General features: G+C 58.2%; 1 protein-coding gene across 1 annotated transcript; it reads right to left on the bottom strand.

Annotated features, from left to right (window-relative positions):
• Nucleotides 1–66: 66 nt before the first annotated feature.
• On the bottom strand, nt 67–16,876 carry Csnk1g2 (casein kinase 1 gamma 2). Its single transcript, XM_057771326.1, has 12 exons — nt 16,624–16,876; nt 6,411–6,838; nt 3,800–3,840; nt 3,642–3,711; nt 3,387–3,535; nt 3,077–3,311; nt 2,923–3,008; nt 2,765–2,849; nt 2,506–2,654; nt 2,231–2,314; nt 2,031–2,137; nt 67–1,893 (listed from the first exon to the last, which is right to left on the bottom strand). The coding sequence occupies exons 2-12, from the start codon at nt 6,595–6,597 to the stop codon at nt 1,839–1,841; spliced, it is 1,248 nt and encodes a 415-aa protein (XP_057627309.1). The 5' UTR covers nt 6,598–6,838; nt 16,624–16,876; the 3' UTR covers nt 67–1,838.
• Between the last annotated feature and the right edge of the window lie 1,456 nt (nt 16,877–18,332).

Below are 18,332 nucleotides of genomic sequence, written 5' to 3'. Positions count from 1 at the left end.
GAAACTCACTCTGTAGACCAGACTGGTCTTGAACTCGGAGATCCGTCTGCTTTTGCCTCCCGAGTGCTGGGGTTAAAGGTGTGCACCACCATTGCCCAGCAATAAAATGTATTTTTTTAAAAATATTCATTTATTATGTATACAATATTCTGTCTGTGTGTATACCTGAAGGCCGGAAGAGGGCGCCAGACCTCCCTACAGATGGTTGTGAGGCAACATGTGGTTGCCGGGAACTGAACTCAGGACCCTTGGAAGAGCAGTCAGTGCTCCCAACCACTGAGCCATCTCTCCAGCCCATAAAATGTATTTTTAAAAAAGATTTCTGCCAGGCGGTGGCAATACATGCCATTAATCCCAGCACTCGGGAGGCAGAGGTAGGTGGATCTTGGTGAGTTCGAGGCCAACCTGGTCTACAAGAGCTAGTTCTAGGACAGGCTCCAAAGCTACAGAGAAACCCTGTCTCAAAAAAGAAAAACAGGGCTGCAGAGATGGCTCAGAGGTTAAGATCACTGGCTGTTCTTCCGAGGTCCTGAGTTCAATTCCCAGCACCCACATGGTAGCTCACAACCACCTGTAATAAGATATGGTGCTCTCTTCTGGCCTGCAGACAAAATACTGTGTATATAATAAATAAATCTTAAAAAAAAAAAAAAAGCAAAGCAAAAAAAAAAAAAAAGATTTCCGTGTCCTCTGTCTGTGGTGCTCAGGAACTGGTTCAGGGGTGACTTGGGCTCTGGAATGGCCCCCTCTCCAGCCCCTTGTCTTCTTACTCCTGGCTTTCCTTTTACCTCCATCCTCCCTTCTCCCATGAACCCTTCTTTATTTTTTGGTAGGTGGTACCTGTGTAGGGAACCATCCCTGCAAGCAGCAAGCCCAGCTGCCCCCTGCTCACTTCTCCTGTTTGCTGGTCACCCCGGACAGAACCCCCAAGCCCTTCCCAGCCTTTCCCTCTGCAGCAGCGCAATGCTCTCAGAGTAGCTGATCAACAGACTTGGGTGCAGCAGCCTTCCTGCCGTACCCAGTCCCCACAGCCTCTTCTGTCCTTCCTGGATCAGCTGGCGCCCAGCTCCTCCAGGACTCCAGTGAGCCAACAGGGATCCTCTTGTCCCTAGACCTGAATGTCCTATATGGGTTACGAAGACCAGGCCCACGCTTGGGGATGGTTTCATTTTCTTTTTAATTTTTTTTTCTTTTTTTAAAAAAAGCCCCTAAACTCTATGGCTTCAAGGAAGCGCCGGAGAAACATAAGTTCATTTCTGTACACGTTGTAAAGCAAGAACTCAGCTCCCGCGACCACAGCCTGGCTCTCCTATGGGGACCGCCTCTCTGCTGCCCCAGGTCGGGCGTTAAGGCGATTCTGTCCCGTGGGCCCAGCACGCAGAGACACAGGTCACGGCAGCCCTGGCTCCATGGGGCCCAGTCCAGTCCCTGCGTGGTGACCGTCCCACGCTCCACCCCAGCTTTGGTGCAGCATTGTGGTAGCGCACGCGCCTCCCCTGGTGGCCAAGGCCTCATGGCCTCCCCATGTAACACCCATGCCCCGGGCCTGCCCCACTCGAGAAAACGGCCTTTGGATCGAGGGGACAAGCTGGACTTTATGAGCTAATGGGGGCGCAGCAGGGATGGCGCGGCGCTTCTCTCCTGGTTTTAAATAGTTAATGCTCTCAAAGGGGACGAGACATGGGTGTAGAGATTTCCGCCAAAGTCCTGTGTGAAGGAAGTGGCCCCAAATCCCCGAAGATGATGCCGGCAGTTGGGCCAAAGAGCCCCATGCCACCAAGGACACTGCCAGCCTCCTGGACACCGCCTGGGGATCTCGGCAGCGGCTGCACCCACCCTCACTTGTGTCTCTGCAGGGATTTTCTCTTTCTCCTCTTGAAGAAGCAGCAACACCTGGGGGGGGGGACGACACATGGGTTAAAAGGACAAAGCGGGGATGGAGAAGGGGACAGAGGTGACAAGACACTGAATGGGGTGGGGGTGACTGCAGAAAGGTGACGAAGTAGAAGATGGCAGCGGCAGAGCCTTACTTGGTTTCATCCGCCACCTCTACTTCTGCGGGGGCCGCAATGGGGGCGTTGGAGTGGCCCGCGGTGGGGTCATCAGCGTTCAGCTCTCCGTTAGTGGAGTTCAGTGCCTGGAAGGGCAGTGGGTACCAGGCTAGCACCCCTGCTCACCCTGCGTCACTGGCCTCCGTCCCCTCCAGGGCAAGTCCCCGGCCGGCCCTCACCTGGTTCTTGCTGTGGGGCTGGGCTTTGTCGCGATGAGGTGGCTGGGAGGGCACGTCAGTGTGCACGGTGCCGATAGGTGTCGGCTGCGAGAGCAGTCAGGACAGTTCCTGACCCGCCCTCTGGAGGACCGCCCCTCCTCCGGAAGCTCCCGCCCACGGCCCTCCTGCACACCGTGGGGACAGGGGCTCCCGCCCTGGTGTCCCCGCACCTGCAGACCCACACTTGCACCCGCACGTGAGTTCTAACCGGAGGGTCTCTCATCACCTCCACGTACCAGGGGCTTCCCGGCCCAGTCATATTCGTAGTCGAACACGTAGCCGCTGCGGTCGAAGAGGTCGGTGAAGAGCTTCCGCAGGTAGTCGTAGTCTGGCTTCTCGAAGAAGTCCAGGCGCCGTACATAGCGCAAATAGGTGGCCATCTCCTCTGCGAAAAGACAAGGGCCAGGGGCGTGGTCACATGGGCGGCCCCGCCTGCGGTGTGGCCGCGGCCACACTGTGGGAGGGAGCCAAGGGGCATCGCCGCGGGCTCCTCACCCGGGAAGCTCTCACACAGCGCCTCAATGGGCGTGGCGCGCTTGGTGTCACCAATCTTCTGGTAGCGCTCCTTCAGCGTGTCGGCCTGCGTGACGTGAGCTTGGTCAGGGTCAGCGCCCATTCCCGCGCCCCTCCCCCACCCGGGAGTCCCCGCCCACCTTGAGTCCCTGCCAGGGCAGGCTCCCGCGCAGGAAATACATGAACATATGTCCCAGCGCCTCCAGGTCATCCCGGCGGCTCTGCTCTGCGGGGACAGCACAGGCTCAGCGCCGCCCGGGCCCCACCCCATCCCCCCACCGCAGCGCTGCTCACCCTTGCCCAGGTGCGTGTTGATGCTCATGTAGCGCGCCGTGCCCGTCAGGCTCTTGTGCTCGCGGTACGGGATGTGCTTCTTGGTCTCAGGGTCGATGTACTCCTTGGCCAGCCCGAAGTCGATGATGTGGATGGCATGCTGCCGTTTGCTGCCCGGACGCCCGACCAGGAAGTTCTCTGGCTTCACGTCGCGGTAGATGAGGCTCTTGGTATGCACGTACTCCATGCGTGTGATCTGCGGGGACCTGGGTTCAGCGCCCAGGCCCTGCCCCGCCTATTCACCCCGCCCGCCAGCCCCACCCCTCCGCACCAGCTGGATGGCAATCATCAGCACGGTCTTCAGCGTGAAGGTGCGGTCGCACAGGTCGAACAGGTCCTCCAGGCTGGGCCCCAGCAGCTCCAGCACCATGGCATTGTACTTCCCGCACGGGCCAAAATAGTAGACCTGAGGGACGCCCTCTGTGGAAGAAACACGCGTGCTGGACACCTGGAGCCCCTGCCTGGGCCACACCCTGAGCCCGTCTCACCGAGTGCCCATGCCCCCCCCCCCCCATGCCGGCCTCACCTGCTGTGCTAAGCTGCTTGTAGAAGCGGTACTCCAGATGCAGCTGCGGGGCCCGGGACTTGATGGGCTCCTGCAGGACAGGGGACTGTTACCCAGGCCCTCCTTCTGGGCCTGGGGTGCTCGGCCCGGCAGGGCAGGGTAGGGTAGGGTACACTCACCAGCTTGATGGCCACGTACTCGTTTGTATACAGGTTCTTTCCTGGGGGAGGGGCAACAGAGAAAGCATGAGGATTGTGGGCTAAGGAGCTCACCCTGCCCAGTCCACAGCAGCTTTAGGCCCCCTCCCAGCTTCCCAGGAATCCCTGTACTGCACCTCACTACTTGTATGGAGTTCTGGGGAGAGGTCTACTGTGAACCCAGCAACAGGACCTGCTCCACGCTATGCCTCTCCTGCAGGGGTCACATCTGCCACACCCGGGCAGACCTTACCCCAGTCTCCAATATCCATGTTTACCTCAGCATCACTAGTCACAAAGGCCACCTCCAGGGTCACACCCCAGTGGCTGCACCTGCCACCCCTGAAGGGAAAAGACGTTCCTACCACAGCAGCTGTGCCCACAACTGCCTCTGTTCCCAGCCACAGCCAGCCACCAGCTATGGCACAGCCCTCTGCCCTGGTTCTCCTGGACGTCTCCATCACCACCAGCCACCACGTGATTGCCATCAGGGCCCCTCTAGTGACAGCCTGCACCATCTGTGACCCACCAGAGCGCCCCAGGCTGTGTAAGGTGCAGCGCCATCAAGCTTCTTCCAAGAGGAGGCTCAGTGACAGTCCATGTCTCCATAGGTCTGGTCCCCACCCCTCCACCTCACAATAGCTGTCTCTTGCAAGAACAGCAAGGTCAGCTGTCACCTGGGAGGGCCTAAGTCTGCCCACTTTCCCTGGACTGTGGCTCTCACAGGTCACTTTTCCTCTGTGGCATTCCCGTCTCTGCTGTGGGAGACTCAGTGTGGAGCTTGGCTGCAGCTGACAAGCTCAAGCTACCACAACCACCACGCAGGGGAGGGGGGGGAACGGGACTCCCCAGAGATGTCCTCTGACCCACAGTCCGGCATGTCTGCTCCCAACATTAAGACTTTTCCTTAAACTTGGGCGGGGCTGTGGAGATGGCTCAGCAGGAAAACCTGCTCTTCCAGAGGACCTGGGCCAGGGCCCAGCACCCACAGGGAGCTCACAATAGTCCCTAACTTTAATTCTAGAGGGTCCAGTGCCCTCTTCCGTTTCCCCTAGGTACGCATACAAAACACCCATACACATAAAACAAGAATTTTGAAAAAACTTTTTTAAAAACAAAACAAAACATGGGGGGGGGAGGCGGCGGCTGGGCATGGTAGTGCACACTTAATCCCAGCACCGGGAAAGCAGAGGCAGGTGGGTACCTGTGGATTCTGGCTAGCTTGGTCTACACAGTGAGCTCCAGGCCAATGGGACCCTGTCTAAAAAGAAAAAGGAGGACAGGGGACAGGACTATGGCCCCATAAGAGGAAGAAAGTTGTGCAGACATAGGGCTTCAATTTTCCCATTTAATGAACAGTTATCTCTACAGATCCAAGGGGCTCAGTGGCCCCAGGCCAGACAGACAGACACCTGAGTATGGGCCAGGGTAGCTCCACACGGGAAGAGGATGGGAGCTCAGGCAAGAGGCACCCCATATTCACCAGGGAAACAAACACCCGTGCAGCTTATTCTAACTCTGTGGGGCATGGGGAGGGAGACGAGCTCTCGACGTGCTGCCCAGGCGGCCTCCCTCAGTACTAAGTAATTAAAGCTAGTTTAGAGCTGGGGGAGAGGGAAGGCACTGGCTCACATCACCTAACCTGCACTCACAGTATCCGCTGACCCTGGACTCCAACAGAGGTCAAGGCGCACAAGCTGGTGCGGTCAGCACGAGAGCACATAGCACACACCCTGTAGACAGGCTCCTGCACAGGCTGCGTGGAAAACCTTTCAACTCACTGTCCAAGCCCCTACACAGATCTGTACAGAGACCTGAGGTGGTGCATGGCCACCCCAACTGCCTGAAGCCAGGGGTCCCTTAAAGTGTCCTCATACTTGCCCGTGTGTGCGGCTGAGTGTTCAAGGCTGCGGTCTGGCACACCCACCACAGCGGAGGGACTATTCTCAGCCAGGCCTGGGGACACCTACGGCTGCAGACTGCAGAGACCCTCACCCAGATGGGGTCCTAGCTGGCCTTGAGCAGGCCAGTAAGTGCAACACCCAGCAATACCCTCCCACGGGAGAGGAAGGGACAGCTGTGCCCTCCACATCAGTGCCCTCGCTGACTGGATGGCACGTGTCAGCTGATGAGTGGTCAGGAGTGGAGAATGACAGCCGCTGTGTTCTGGCCCTTAGCTATCTGCCTTTGCAGCAAGGTCCACCTCCTCCCCAGGCCCACTTCCAGGTGACATCGGGGACCTGAGCTGGCCTGATGGGTCTGCGCAGGAGGTTGGTTTCTCTTTTTTGTCTTAAGGAGCTGGACTGGGATGAGTGCCTACACACAGATCTTCTCTAACCTACACAGGGCCAGGATATGACAGTTCCAGGGACCTTTGGACTCCCGGGCACTGCTGCGAACGGGGGCCAGTCGCCTAAGAGGGAGGCACACAGCGGCTCAGCACTAGGCCCTGCAGACCAGGCAGCAGTCAGATACTGGTCTCTGCAGCTCAGAAGCCAGAGGCCGGGAAGCTGTGACTCCGCCCACCCTGCCACTTGCAGACAACCACCACAAAGCCTAGTGAGGGACCAAAGACAATGTATGCAGGACTTACCTAGGCGAAGCTCTCCGAAGTTCCCACAGCCTATCTTCTTGCCAACCCGGAAATTGGGGCCCACCATCAAGACCCCTGAGCTGGTCCCCGAGCTGCGGACGCCATGGTTGCTCCGGCTTGTGCCGGTCTTGGACATTCTCCGGCCCTCCTCCAACTCCCCCTTCCCTCCTTTCTTGTCAAAATCCATAAGTTTGTGGTACCCTGGCCTCTCCACGGTGACTCTGCCGTGAGATCCGAGTGCGAAACCTGAGCTCGCGCCCGGCCTAGTACACCATTGCGCCTGGTGGCCCCTTGGCTCCCGGCTATTGACACCCGGGTGTGCTCGCAGGCCTGGCTGCAGTGCTCATCTTGGTGGCCTCAGGGTCACTTGCAGAGAGAGAAGACATTCTGCCAACAGGTCCCACCGCCTTAAATCTCGTGGCGCCCCACTGTGAAGAAACAGAGGCACGGGTTAGCGGACAGAGATCGCAGCAAAGGCTACTGTGTTGTGACCAGGCAAAGGCTAGCAGAAGCCAGAGATTACGGTGGAGTAGCCATGTGCCCTACTTGCCACATGGCTGTGCCATCAAGTGGCACAGGCCCCTTGGAAACCTAAAGCAAGAAAGGGAAGCCAGATCCAGGCTAAGAGGTAACACCAAGGCTGCAAAGACAGGACAGTGGCAGGTGGCAGAGCAGACGGTGTCCCTAAGAGGGCAGGGGATGGGACTCCAGTCATGCAGGCAGGAAGGCACATGGCACACAGTGCTGGGTGAACAGGGAAGGCTTGGCAGGGCTCCAGGCAGTGGGTGCTGACCCTGCTGCTCTGACCTGCATCTCTTAGCCCCAGAACTAGACTGGCCAGGAACTCACTGAGTAGCCCAGGCTGCCCTCGATCTCAGAGATCTGCCAGCCTGCTTTTTATGTGGGTGCAGAATCACCAGATCTCCAGACTCTCAAGGCGAACACTTCAGCAATGGAGCCTCTGCCCAGGCCATGGGTTTGGTTTGAGACTCTGAGAGATGAATTGACAAGTGTGTTCTAACACAAGCGCTCATGCAGGGAATTCTCACCCACCAGGCCATGTGCAGCTGTATGTGCTCCTGGGGCACATCTGGAGGGGCTGCCGGCCTGCTTTCCTGCTCAGCACCCCCAGCATCCCATCCCCATGCACTGGGGTCCCGCCCAGCACCATCTAGGTGGTGGTCATGTGTCTGTTTGCTGACTTCTATTTACACACCGCTCCGCTGGGTTGTGGCCAGCAGCCAGCCCGCTGGTACAGTGAGGGATGCGAGACCGCAGTGGCCATCACATCATTCCAAGCCTTCACTGACAGCACCTCCTCACTGAGGGGCATAAGGAAACCTTGGGCAGTAAGCCTGGCTGCCCAGTGGAAAAGTCTAACCTCCTTCCTGGGTATGTAGCAGGAGCCTCTCCTAAAGATAAAGGGAACTCAAAGAAACCAGGGGTGGGACTCTACAATGCCAACAGCTACACCACAGGCTACCCAGGATCTGCACTCCACCAAGGACACCCAGAAAAGCCCAGCACCTGGGGCAAGCATCCCCCTACCCACTATGGACGCTATGGGGAGGAGCTCCTGACGGCTAGGCTAGGCCGCTCCTCTTGCCCTCTCCTCACCAGGACACTAACTCTCAAGAGCATGGGAGGCAGCAGGCCCCCTGGGAGACTGTGGCACGGGACCCGTGTGCCACCAGGAGCAGGTGTGGAGAGGCGGGCAGAGGCCAGCTGAGTCTGATGAAGGCTACGCGCAGAACACCATCTACTTCTCACTCTCACCCAGCAAGGGGCATACTTGGGCAACTGTCACCCCGAATACTCCCTCCAGAGCCTCTGCGTCCACATGATGGCCACGACGTCCATGGCTACCTCACTGAGGTTCGGCAGGCAGAGCACCTCCTTAGTGTGCAGGAAGCCTTGAGCATCCTAACACAGCATCCCAATGCAGAGAGGTACAGCACTGTCTCGGAGCTCACCTGCTCCCAGATCATTATCACAGGTCAGCAAGATGATGGCTCATCCATTCTCCCCATCAGCACATGCTAAGTAAACACAGAGAACTGTAAGGGCTGCACACACAGAGAGGCACTCTTGGGCTAGCACCCACCCCAGCGTCCCTGCACGGGTCCCATGGCTCATGTACTCGGGAGAGAAAGGATCACTTAGAAAGGTGCAAACATCTACAGGGAGCAGCCCTCCCCCAGCACTCGTCCTGTTCAGACCTCCACACCCCTCAAGCCCCAGACAGAACATCACCCACACTGAGAGAGCAGCCTGGGGAGCCAGGTGTCCCCCCCCCCCGCCTTTCCCAAGTGCACCTCTGCAGAGGGCAGGTGAAGTCCCGCCATGGGGCCCAGCAGCATGGGGAGCTGGACGAAGCAGGCAGCATTGAGCAGGGGCAGTGAGTGACATCAGGAGACCTAGTGCATGGACACCTGGCTGTGTCAAATGCAAGGACTGGTAAAGACACCAATGTTAGGGACCACACGGACATGGGGCACTCCAGATCACCAGAGGCAGCAGGGCCACTCCAAGGATTAGGGAGAAAGGTACCCAGATGAGGCTGAGTCTCCTCAGGCCGGAGGGGCCACAGGAGTTAGCAGTAGCAGAGCAGAGTGCCACTTGCTCCTGGGAGACAGACAGCCCTAATCTGAGGGAACGGGGCAGGCCGCAGTGTCTTCCTTAGCATGGCTGGGCAGCTGCAAACCTGTGACCTGAAGAGTCGCCTGTCGCAGGCACAGAAGCCTTAGCCTAGGACTCACCACACAAACGTGAACCCTCACTCCGTTGCCCACCTATGGTGTGTGGTGGGCAAGACCTAGGTGACATCAATTGCTACAGCCAGCAGCACAGGCAGTGCGCAGACCATCCTGGGGGCATGGTCAACTAGGATATGCAGAGGGACGGGCATCTACAGGACTGGACAGGAGGGAGGGCAAATGAGGGGTCAGAAAGATTCTGCACAGGACACCAAGCACTGGCGGGCTCAAGGCAGGCAGGCTGGAAGAAGCAGGCCCCACAACACTATTGTGCCCTTGAACCACGGTGTTTATGGGTAAGTAGGCTGCCCTTATCCTGAGTGGACATGGCATCAATCTGCTACTGCTCCTCACTCACAAGAACAGCTATGCAGGGCTGGAGAGATGGCTCAGCGGTTAAGAACATTGTCTGTTCTTCCAAAGGTCCTGAGTTCAATTTCCAGCAACCACATGGTGGCTCACAACCATCTGTAATGAGGTCTGGTGCCCTCTTCTGGCCTGCAGGCATACACACAGACAGAACATTGTATACATACTAAATAAATATTAAAAAAAAAACCCAGCTATGCAGACATGGGCTATGTGGCAGTCCGTGACGCCCAACAGAGTAAGGACACTAGCACAGACAGCTGTCACTCCAATACCGAGGGTCAGTGGAACAGCCAACCTGGTGACAAGCAGTTGTGTCTCAGGCATACCTGGGACCCCAGAGAAGAGGAAGTGCCGCTAGTCCTGGCTCTGGATGAAGTTTGTAGCTAAAAATAGACCTAGGAAGACAGGCAGGCTTTCCCAGCCCTAAATAAAGCCTCCCTGGGAGGACCCACAAGGCCCAAAGCCGAGGCTGTCCCCAGGGGTGAGCCCAGGCTCAAGGTTAACGCTGGACTGGCCTGGACAAGACTAGGCTGGAGGTCAGCTACAGGGCACTCACTCAGGGAGCTGATTGATAGCAGGTTGGATTCCCACCAGACACACCCCTCCTTGCAAAGCCCCAGCACGCACCTGCCCTGTTCTTTTTGGGGTCCCCCATCTTGCTGGGACCCCAGCTGCTCCCTGCTGGAGGCCCCAAGCCCCTTCCCTGCATCTCCACTCAGTGATGTCACAGTCCCTAGCTGACGTCACCGGCAGTTCCCAAGCTAGACCTGGTGCCCAGCTGAGGGGACAAGCAGGGACGACACCCACCATGGGAGTCCTGCAGAGGGTGGGGATCTGGCTGCAGCCCCGAAGCTACTGCACCTGAGTGGCAGCCCAACGTGGACTTCCTGTTTCTTGCAGACCCAGGCTGCGACACACCAGGACTCCCCAGCACCGAGTACTGGAAAACAGCTAGAGAAACTTGGGGTTCAAACCAAGAAAGGAAAGGAGCGTGGCCTACAAGGTGTGGTGCTACCTGGCCAGTGGGCAGTGGGGCTAGGCATTAAGTTGGGATCTAATGACCAAAACAGATATTCGCCTGCCCCATGAGGCTGATGGGAATGGGGGGGATGAGTCCTACACAGGCCCATGCAATGGGCCAGACTTCTCAGTACCCCAAATACCACCACAGCTCACCCGCTCCTGCATCACTATCCCTAAAGATGCAGAGAGACGAGCTGGGTATGAGTGTGGATGGAGCCACTGTGCTGGTGGGCGTGCTTCTGTGCAGCCCCAGCCAGTGTGGGGGCTCACCAACACCTGGGCTGACAGTCCTCAGAAAAGGGCTGAGGGCCTGGACCACAGCACTGGGAGACCATCCGGGAGGACCCATCAACAGACTTCAGAGAAGAGATGGCCAACCCCAGCCACGTGCGCCACCATATCCGCCGTGCTCACACACACTCACACACTGGACACGCGCTGACACATGGAATTGTCGGAAGCTGGGTGCGCACAGGCCTGACAATTGGTATGCACGCCTTATGGGCAAAGAATCAACCACTGCCCTGCTGTGTCCGCCACCCAGACAGCTCTACAGCATAAACTACAGAAAGAGCGACTGAAGGCGAGGGCAGAAGGGACACGGAACATAACACCCTCTACACAAGAGCAGATGGCGTCAGTTTCTGAGACCTTGGGTCTCGTACCCTCTACACTGGGGGTTGGTGACTGTGGGACCTCCTGACCCAGGTCTCGATGAGGGTGACTCTGCTCTCAGGAAACCATGGGCCATGGGTACTGCCCAGCACTCACAGACCCGTCCACAGCACCCAGATACTATGACAGGAAATGACCACATGGACCACCAGCTCCAGTGGGGCTCAGATCAAACCCATGCTACAAAGGACAACGCAGTCGTAGGTTCCTGCCCAGCAGGAGATTCAGGGGTAGGGGGTTTGTCGCCTGGGAGTTCTCCAAGTGTCGCCAGGACCGGTCACCAGGCCTCAGGGGTGGTTCTCAGGAACAGCTTGGGACCTGCACTTCTGCAGTCTCAGGCACGGGCAGTGTGGACCGACGTGCACATGCGTCTTCCTAACTAACTCTCCATCTGCTACCAAGCCATCTGGCATTTGAATCCCAGCTTGCCACTTTAGCTAGCACAGCCAGCTCCATGTAAGGCCCTGGCCCCACAGGTGGTATCTGAGTGAGTACTGGGGGCGGAGTTTGGGCAGTGCTTCACCCACTGTCTTCCCAGCACTTCTACCCTAGCTGCCTCCTAAGTGTGGGGAAGACGGGCATGAGCCACCATGCTTGGTCTTGACATTTTAATAACAGTATACTGGGGTGGGGGAGACCACAAACCTTAATCCTGAGGGGAGAGCTGTCCAGGTGCACAGTGTGTGGAGGGCCTAGCACCAGGTGAGGCACCGGCTAGATGCACACAGCCACCCACCCAGAGGGGCGTAGTCTGTCCTAGAGGCCCTGCCCATGCCACGCCTCCTCTTAGGGAGGACCAAGGGCCCACAGGGGCGTGCCTCCACAGGAAGCACAGGCCACAGCATGGTGACTGGGAGAGAACAGGCCAGCACCTGGGGCTGCAAGCCACCTGCAAGCTCTGTGGGACCCAGTCATTCTGATCCCAGTCCCTCTGTGCCTGGGGCAACTGCGGACTCTGGGGGCTCCTGGCACAGCCAACCCTCTGGTTCTGATTCCTGCACCTGCCCCCCAACCTGTATAAACACCTGAAGACCCTTACAGGCCTACACCTGTGCTAGGGTTTTCTTCAGCTCTCCCAGGAATGTTCCAATCCTTCTCACTGTAACCCCAGGAGAACGTGCCCGGAGCAAAATCCCAGGAGTCAAGGAGTTCAAGGACATCCTCAGCTACACATTAGCCAGCCTAGGCTACCTGAGATGTGGGCTCAACAACAGTTTCGCTGGGTGTTGTGCCACAAACCTACGTCCCAGCATTCAGGTAATTGGGGCAGGCGTGAGTTCATGGCCAGTCTGGACTACAGAGTTGCTATCTCAAAAGTGGGTAAAGGGCTTGGTGAAAACCTAACAGCCTGAGTTTGATCTCTGGAAACTGTATTCATGTGGAAGGGGGCCAGCCTGGTCTACACAGCAAGCTCCAGGACAGGCAGGGCTAGAGACCCCTATTGTCAAAAAAAAAAAAAAACAAAAGCTCGCCGGTGGTGGCGCGCACCTTTAATCTCAGCACTTGGGAGGCAGAGGCAGGTGGATCTCTGAGAGCAGGAGAGCCAGGGCTACAGACAGACCCTGTCCTAAAAAACAAAACCAAGCCAGGTGGTGGTGGCGCACGCCTTTAATCCCAGCACTCGGGAGGCAGAGGCAGGTGGATCTCTGTGAGTTCGAGGCCAGCCTGGTCTACAAGAGCTAGTTCCAGGACAGGCACCAAAGCTACAGAGAAACCCTGTCTCGAAAAACCAAAAAAAAAAAAAAACCATCAAAACCAAACCGTCCAAGGAGAGAACCAATTCCAAGTTGCCCCAACCTCCACATGCACACCTGAGACACACAAGCCCCTGCATCAAGAGCCAAGCACAAGGACCCCACACTCAGAATATGGAAGCAGGAGCAGGTGTTCAAGGCATCCTAATCCACTTGAGACCTTGTCTCTCAAATCTAAAACAAAAAAAAAAAAGATGGCTTTTCTGCCCCCTTGGGTCCAAGCCAGGTATGGCACGCCCTTAGGGGGTCTCTAGGGAGTCAGTGGCTGGTAGCCCTCCCAGCTGGAAGTTCCCACCTCCAGGCCCCAGGCCCAGCCAGACCTAGGGTCCTGCTGTCCCAGGTCTGCACAGCCCCACACAGGGACAACCTTGTTCCTGGCTTTGACTGTGGACTCCCATGAGGCTGCACGCTGCCACTGGACCCTGACCTGTGTCTGAAGGCTCCGCAAGAGCTGCCATTTGACAGGATGTGACCTCAATCTGTCGCAGCCTCATGCCGCCAAGCCGTCCCCAGGGGTAAGGCTGTGGGCAGGAGGCCCCAGGCAACCTGGAGGCCTGTTCCAGAGGAGGGGAACAGACTTCTTCCCCAGTGTGGGGCCTCTTTCCAAGAGGAAAGAATAGGAGGCCCACCCACAACACCTGGCCTCTACCGGGAGAGCAGAGGCTGTGAAACCCAAACATCACTCTGTCCTCAGGCTGTGCCCTGGCCGCAGGACTGGGATTAGTGATTCCTGTCTCCCAGGAGGGTTCTGAGGGCCCCGTGGACATGACATGGGGCCAGAGAGGGGACATAGGCAGATGTAACAATTGTGGCTCCCAGTCTCGGCTTCTTGACTGCTATGCGTCCCGGGTGTCCCGTGGCCTCTGCCCAGGATGAAGCCTCCTGGTGACCATGCATGGGACAGAGCATACAGAGAGAAGGACTAGGGTCTACTGGTCCTAATCTTTGCAGGCCTTGGGATCGTGGCCCACCCGAGTGCCACAGCCAGATTGTTTCCTCAGGTGACAGGTGGCCATCCGAACGCTCTAGGAGACCTGCTGAGGTTTCCCCAACACCACATCTTGAGGTCAAGCCCTGCTTTTGTGCCTCCAGAGTGACTGATGCCTCCTGAGGACCAGGATGGGGACAACACAGGTGCAGCTGCCCAGCCTCTGGAAGTAGCGGAGGTCACAGAGAGTGGAGAGCGTACCAGAGGGACCCACAGGGTCACGCAGACAGGGACTTCCTCGGGGAACATCCCTCCTGGAGCTATCCAGCATGTCCTTTGTCCCCGGGATTATTACCACAAATCACCCCCCTATAAACCAGGGGCTATGACCACCCCATGGATGCCGCAGCACAGCCCACAGGCCCACCAGCTGGCAGCTGAGTGTGGACACACTGGGAGTCGCATGCCTAGGGCTGTGCCAGTGCCAACCAACAGGCTCTAGAGAAAATTGCTCATGGCACTTACTGGCAAGTTGATGCCCAGGGCCTTCAAGGACAAGGCTTGGGTCCAGCAAGAACACGGCCTCTAAGTGGACATCAGATGTGTGGGTGAATCTGGATGAAGCCCCAGCCACTTCTCACCATAACCCAGCTACAGGACTCTTGGGCTGGGGGCTCCTTCAAGTGGCTCCAACTGCCCCCCAGATAACAAGAATGCCATTGGCCTGTTCTATACCATCTAGACACCAAAGACCACAATACATGGCACTTAATCCTGCTTTTCCTCCCTCCTCCCTGTCTGGCCCCCACACAGGTAAGGGCAGTCTCTTAATGGTCCCCAGCTCTGCAGGAAGGACGGAGTCTGGGGCACTTTTAGTAGGCACCACATTAGAACAGACACCAGCACCCCACAGCACAGCTCTGTCCTGCCTGCTGTACGGTACGCTTCCCCAGCCAGGCCTACATGCAAGTTCTCCAGCAACACGCGTGGTTCCCAAAGCTGGGGTGGCCATGTTGAAGCTGTTACCAAGAACCTCCCCTATTCCCTTCTGCTGGAGGCAATTACTGTATAATTGAGGAGAAGACACAGGTCCTTCAAAGAAGTCTGCACTGGGCTCCACCACGGACAGCAGGAGCAGGGGGAGGGCTGGGCTGGCCTCCAGGACATGCTTGGGGCCCAAGTGACCATCCCAAGGTGAAATCAAAGCAGACAAACAAGAGGCATGCTCAAGCAGCTGGCATAGGGATGCACAGGCCCTGAATCTCACCCCACTGGCCTGCAGTGGGCTCTGGAGTCTGGCCCTTTCCAGGGGTCCCCTGCTTTCTTGCATAGTCTTTCCGGTTCTCTTTCACTGGCTTCCAACAAAGTACCAAGGCTCAGCATTAGTAGGAAGGCCCTGGAGACCCATGGCAGGCACTGTGTGCCTGTGATCTCCTGGGAAACCCACCAGTCAGTATCACACAGCTCTGCTGGAGACAACTGCACACTCCCCCTCACAAACCTATGTGCACAGTCTTCTCTAAGCTCGACCTAAGCCCCCAGGGCAGGCACAAAGCCCAGTTGTCCACCTCCACACCTAACAGGTCAGCACTATCCCAGTGGGCAGCTGCAGTTTCTCCTATAGCAACAAGACCTTTGTGCTTCCAGCCACCAGCTCCCAGAGTCCCCAGCCCACAGACATCCAGGGAAGACCCCATCAGCCTTCCGAGCTCAGAGTGCCGGGCGGGGTGAGCAGACGGCAGCTCAGTGAGGACAGACAAGTCTCCCCGCCTCCACCTACACACCAACCCCCAGGCTGCTTCCTGCAAACTGCCATCCGGAGGCCACCAAGATGAAAAACAGCTGCCCCTAACCTAGAAGCTCGGTCTCGCCCAGGTTGCACAGGCGACCCCTCCCTGAGGACACTGTTCCTATCTCCTTGTGAGAAAGTCACCCGTGGACGTGGACAAAGTTGGGGCAGAGAGGTACAGGCAGGGGATCCAGCAGCCTGCTCAGACATCTCACCCCTCCCTCCTTGATCCGTGTGTTTCCGGAAAACAAAGCCGGTGGCCAGAGCGGAAGGGGGAGGGCGCAGGCAGCTGGGCCCAAGAGTTCCCAACCAGCTCCCTGCAACAGGTCGCCCCCCTCAATGCCTGTCCCAAGCCCCCCAACAAACCGTCAGGACCACAAATGTGAAGAGCGAAGATCAGGGAGAGGGCTAGGAGGGTAGAGGGACAAGGACCCGGACCCAGATGGCAGGACCCAGGTGTAAAGGGGGTTTGGGGACAAAAAGGGACATGGGGGGACATTGAGAAAAACGTGCGATTTGCAGGTGGTCTGAACACCTGGGAAGAAGACACAGGAAATTGGGTGGGGGGTCAGAGCGCGAGGACACGAGTGGGGTCAGAGTGTGGGGCACACTAAAGCCGAATGGGGGTCGCGGGAAGAGGGCAACCGGAAGTGGGGGCGCACGAGTGTCGCCGGTGAATGGAGAACCTGCGAAACAGTAGACACTGGAATTAAGGGGTCAGAGAGAGAGGGATACTGAGGCAGGGTGACCGGAAGTTGGGGTCGCGCGGTGCAGAGCACCAGTCGGGAACCGCAGGGTGGGGACGGTGAGCGCCCCGGTGCGAAGACGGGGTCATCTGAGGTCAGTGGGAGGGGGGGTCACAGGGTCCCGGCGCCGCGGGGGTGGGGCGCGGCCGGCCGTGCGCGCGCAACGTTACCTGCGCCCCGCCTGGGGCCCGCGGGCGGTGGCGGCCGAGCTCAGCAGAGCGGCGTCCCCCGCTCCGGGCCCCGCGCACGTTCGCGCTTCGGCTCGGGCCCCCGATCCGGCTCCCGCGCTGTCGGGGCCGGCCTCGGCATGTTCGGCGGAGAGGGCCGGGCTCCGCCGCTCCGCCGCGCCCGCTCCGCGGAGCCCCCGCGCGCCTTACGCCGCCAGCGTCGGCCAGCGGGGGGCGGCGGCCTGCGCGCGCCACTGCGCCGGCGCGACCGGGCCGCGGGAGGCGTGCGCGTGTAACGTCATAGGGCGGGGCGGGGCCTTTAGGAAGGGGCGTCGCTTTACGATAGCGTGGGGCGTGGTCCTAAGGCGCCGAACGTGGCATTACGACAATATCAGCATGGTCACTTTGAAGGGCCGGAGCTTTACGACGATCAGAATTGTGACTGGGAGGCGAGCGTGGAGCTTTACGACGCGGTGGGGGCGTGGCATGAAAGTGGGCGCAGCGCTTTAACCACAAGGGAGGGGCGGGGCCTCCAGGTGGGAGGAGCGAGTGACGGTGGTGGGGCGGAGCTTTGCCAGTGGACGGGCGTGTGGGGGGAGCAGAGCGTTACCATATCGGTGGGCGGGGCCGAGTGGCGGGCACGCCGTTTTGCGACGGCGCCTGTGCGTAAGGGAGGGTTCGCCGCACTACGGCTGCCGCGTTTTGCGGACAGGCCGAGCCGCCCGTCGGCGGATCCCGAGGGACACCAGAGACAGGTGGCCGCGGGAGCGTACCTGAACTGTGACTAGTTCCATCAGCAGCCCCACCCTTGTGAAGGCGGGGTTTACGAAATCCGCGGGGTCTCGCCCTTTCGTTGCCATGGAGACGCGTGGCGGTCTCCGCGCCCATCCCGGAGCCGTGTCTGTGACGTCACTGTCTCGCCACCTAACGTCACGGTGGGCGGTGTCTAAGGGCGTGGTTTCCCTGGGCTGGGGGTGGGGTGGGGGTGGAGGGGAGATGAATGGCGCTGGACCTGGAAATTACTTCCATAAATGAAAATCGCATTCTAAAACCGTCTAAAGCCAGGAAATTGTCGATTTGGTTACAGGCAAATGATCAGAGTTAGGGATGTTCGTCTTGGTGTTAATTCTTTAAAACTTTATTTTTATTTTATTTTTTTGTTTTGTTTTTGAGACAGGGCTTCCCTGTGTAACAGCCCTGGCTGTCTTGGAACTCACTCTGCAGACCAGGCTGGTCTCGAACTCACAGAGATCCCCCTGCCTCTTCCTCCTAAGTACTAGAATTAAAGGTGTGCACCACCGCCCGGCTTTATTCTGTTTTATATTTTTTTGGAGACTGCCTTGCTCATGCTGGCACCCAACTCCAAGGAATCTTTAGTAATCCTTCCTGCCTCAGCATCCAAGTGCTCGTATGACAGGCATGACCCATTCATTACCCCTTGGTTTTTCTCATCGTTCTTTTGCATGACGACGTCCCCAAGTGCCAGAGCCTCTGGGGGTCCCAATCCTGCAGCGGGTCACCTAGGGCCAACCGGCCGGCAGCCTCCTACAAAGCACAGGCTCGGCCTCCAGCTGGCAGGCATTTGGTGCAGCCCTCAAAGTGCTTGTTAATGCATTGCAGCCTCAAATAAACGCGGGGAGTGGCTGCGGAGCGCCGGGTCCTTTTATGACTCCTGTGCTACCCAAGGCCCTGCCTGGAAGGAGGCGAGGCCG

The sequence above is a fragment of the Chionomys nivalis genome, chromosome 6, assembly GCF_950005125.1.
Source record: "Chionomys nivalis chromosome 6, mChiNiv1.1, whole genome shotgun sequence".
Classification (NCBI taxonomy): Eukaryota; Metazoa; Chordata; class Mammalia; order Rodentia; family Cricetidae; genus Chionomys; species Chionomys nivalis.
Note: the sequence above shows the minus strand (reverse complement) of the source record. Positions and strands in the feature narration are given on the sequence as shown.